At 59.6% G+C, this 3393-nt stretch overlaps 1 protein-coding gene across 1 annotated transcript in view; it reads left to right on the forward strand.

Annotated features, from left to right (window-relative positions):
• The first annotated feature begins 696 nt into the window (after positions 1 to 696).
• Positions 697 to 3393, forward strand: part of LOC102764293 (carbonic anhydrase 2) — a 34866-nt gene continuing 32169 nt past the window's right edge. The window contains exons 1-2 of the mRNA XM_015570067.1: positions 697 to 820; positions 1317 to 1514. Of these exons, the coding sequence (XP_015425553.1) occupies positions 787 to 820; positions 1317 to 1514 (232 nt within the window). The 5' untranslated portion in view covers positions 697 to 786. The remainder of the gene's footprint in view (positions 821 to 1316; positions 1515 to 3393) is intronic.

The following is a 3393-nucleotide window of genomic DNA, read 5'->3' on the forward strand; positions in this document are numbered from 1 at the left end:
CTAATTTCCCGCTTGTCCTGGAGAGCGAGGTCGTGGTCTCAAGCAGCGGGCTCACTGTGTGCATGCCTTTCAGCCTGCAGAGGGCTCTCACTTCCCCTGGGCAGGGGCGCAGCGGGGACCTGGGGTCCCAGGCACTGCCTCTCTGAGGTCCCAGGGTCCAGCCCAGCTCGCTCCCGGCCAAGGGGACCCCGGGTCTGCGGGATGCCGCTGCGGCTCCAGGACTGACCGCTTCCTCAGGCTCCAGGATAATGCCCTCCCCAGCCTTCCTCCCGCCCGCGCTCCTAGAACTTTTCAAGTCCCTGCCAGGGAGCCCGCACCGCTGGCCCACACCCGCTTCCTTCTAGGGCGTCACGGGGTCCGGAGCGCACAGCCGCCGCCAGCGCCCGGGGGAGGGGGTGTCTTAGGTGGCGGCTGAGAGGGACTGCAACACCCTGTTTACCCCCAAAATAATGCACGGTGCCAGGGGAGGGGGCACCAGGCGAAAGGCGCCACATCTGTGCCCAGGATCGCGGGCGGGGCAGCCTCGCAGCTCCAGGGGATGGGACGGGAGCGGGAGTGGCACGGGGACCTCCGCCCACCCCACCCGACAGCTGTCAGCCCTTGGCATTCATTGGCTCCCCCCCCCCGCCTCCTGAATACCACCCCAGCCAGCCTAGCCCCCCGCCCTCCTTGCTGACCTAATAAGGCCATGCAGGGTGTGGGGAGCTGGATAAAAGGCGCTCCGCGGGGCCCCTGCAGACAGCGGACTCCGCAGACAGCAGGCAGCAGCCACCAGCGAGCACGACCATGGCCAAGGAGTGGGGCTACGCCAGCCACAATGGTGAGTCCCCAACGGGTCCGGGGCGCCCTGCACTGCGCAGACCGCAGACCGCCGACCGCAGACCGCAGGCAGCTCCAGAAAACGTGGGTGGAGGGGTCGGATGGGGACACCACCCAGCACCATCGCTGCCCCTTTGCCTTCATCGGGCAGCCCTCCCTCGGAGCTGGTGTCACTCCCTGCGGGAGCGGCTGGCTCCCTTCCCGGGGCCACGCTGCCTCCGGGAGCCAGACCTCAGGTCCGGCTGAGTGGCCCCAAGTCCGGGAGGTGGGCACGCACCTCTCAGCCGGTGCGGGCACAGGGCGGGCTCTGAGCACCACCTGTGCCAGTCTTTCCGTCCAACCGACGGCAGGAGGTGGCCCTGTGTCCACTGCACAGAGCAGCGCGAGGCTGGGCCCTGGAGACTTAGTGTATACAGTTAAAAGATCTCATTAACTTAGGTATGAATACACAGATCTTGATATCTACTATGACTATCACAAAATGTTTATTCCTCCAGGTCCTGACCACTGGCACGAGCTTTACCCAATCGCCAAGGGAGACAACCAGTCGCCCATCGCGCTGCAAACGAAGGACATTAAGTACGACTCTTCCCTGCAGCCGTGGTCTGCCTCCTACGACCCCGCCTCCTGCAAGAGCATCCTGAACAATGGCAAGACCTGCAGGGTGGTGTTCGATGACACCTATGACCGCTCCAGTGAGTATGGCCCTCAGGTGGAGCTCATGGGGGTCCGCAGCGGCACTGGCAGCACTTGGGACAGTCACCGCATTAGTGGGAGAGGGACCCTCCGCCCCTGGAGATGGAGAGGACGGGACTGTGCTCTGGTCCTGGGGCACCTTGGGCGGGAGGGGAACGTCCCTGCACTCACTCTGCCTGGCCAGGCCAGGCTGGGGCAGGCTGAGAGGAGCTGGGAGGCAGGGGGCCATGCACACAGGGGACTGGCAGAGCTCTCGGTTCCAGGGCCTTCACCCGGGGGGGCCTCTGCTCCCCCCCACACATGGCAGAGCTTCCGTTCGTTCTACAAAGCGAGGAACAGCGCAGAGAAAGGAGTGGGCGGCCCTGACGTGAGGGCGGGGGGCCCTGGGGAAGGACAGGGCCAGAGTGAGGAGGAGGCTTGCCCCTCCCGCCCCTCCCCCCGGGTTTGTCTGATGGGCCCCTGGGGAGAGTGTTTTTAAGTTCCTGACAGTTTCTTGGGTGTGTGAGAGAATGAAAAGCCCCGTCTTTAAAACAGCTCTTTATTATACCTACACTGTTACAAATCAGTGGCATCTTTGAGGGGCTGACTAAAAAGGCTGTTTCACTGTGCACAAGGTAAGTCTTCCCTGAATATTTTGGTGCTTGACGTGCAACAATACATCTTCTGATGACCCTATTTGTAAAAAAGTTAAAATCATCCTTATTGATGCACATACAGGAAGATTCTCGATGATGTCATAAAAAGGAACAAGCCACAGTTCCTCCTACCAGGAGTGCCAAGGCAGGAATATCACAGAAACTGGTATTTTCTTAAGCAATAATCTACGTTGCTTATCTCTTACCTTTCTCTCCATTTAAATCAAATGCCATTTGGGAGGATGAACAACAGCCTGAAACAGGACCAATTAGGTTGGGCCATGAACATGCCTTGGGGTCAGCGGGTGGCCGGTTCCGTGCAGTGCCGTGGGCTTGTCCTCACACGTTGGAGGCGTGTCCAGGTGTGACTGTTCCAGCGGTTGGACAGGACATGCAGCGCGTCAAGCCATGGCTCCCACATGACCACGCCCATGGGAGCCTCGCTCTGTCGTTTCAGACAGATGCTGTGGTTCTCCAGGCCGCTTCAGGGCCTGTAGGCGGGCCGTTCTTTCTAGAACTGCATTCTTTGATGAGCTAGCTGCTACTGATAAATAATGTTACTTATTTATTTATATTTCAGAGAGGAAGGGAGAGGGAGAGAGAGATAGAAACATCAAGGATGAGGGAGAACCATTAATCGGCTGCCTCCTGCATGCCCCCAGTGGGTATTGACCCCGCAACCCAGGCATGTGCCCTTGACGGCATCAAACCTGGGACCCTTCAGTCCGCAGGCGAATGCTCTATCCACTGAGCCACACCAGCTGGGGCCTCAATCTTGATGTGAAGGTTTCTGCCTGGTTCCCACATCCTCCGGGAATAGTTTGGCCACTCACTCCCTGGGCCGAGTGATGTGAAACCCAATGAAGTGACAGGACGGAGGCATTTGGACAGCCAGCTCCAGTTCATGCTGGGAGCGCTCGCATTTCACTGGGCATTGATCACTCCCCTGGGAAACCTGGCTTCCACTTCCTCTCATTGGAACAGGCCATCTAAATGGCAGCTCTGGCTTGGAATAGGAAAGCAGTTGGAGAAAAGAACTCACTTTGCTCAGTCGTTGCCCCGCTGGGCACCATGATGAGCAGTTCAGTCCTTAATCTCCTTTCATCCTCCCAGCAGCCCGAAATGCTGGTGCTATTAGCACCTTCCCAGAGAAGTTCAGCAACTTGCCTGAGGACACGGGGCCAGGAGGGTGGGCACAGGGCAGGGAGGGGGGAGGGCACATGGTGGAGGGGTGGTCACAGAG

This window comes from Myotis davidii, unplaced genomic scaffold, assembly GCF_000327345.1.
Source record: "Myotis davidii unplaced genomic scaffold, ASM32734v1 scaffold1466, whole genome shotgun sequence".
NCBI classification, from domain to species: Eukaryota; Metazoa; Chordata; class Mammalia; order Chiroptera; family Vespertilionidae; genus Myotis; species Myotis davidii.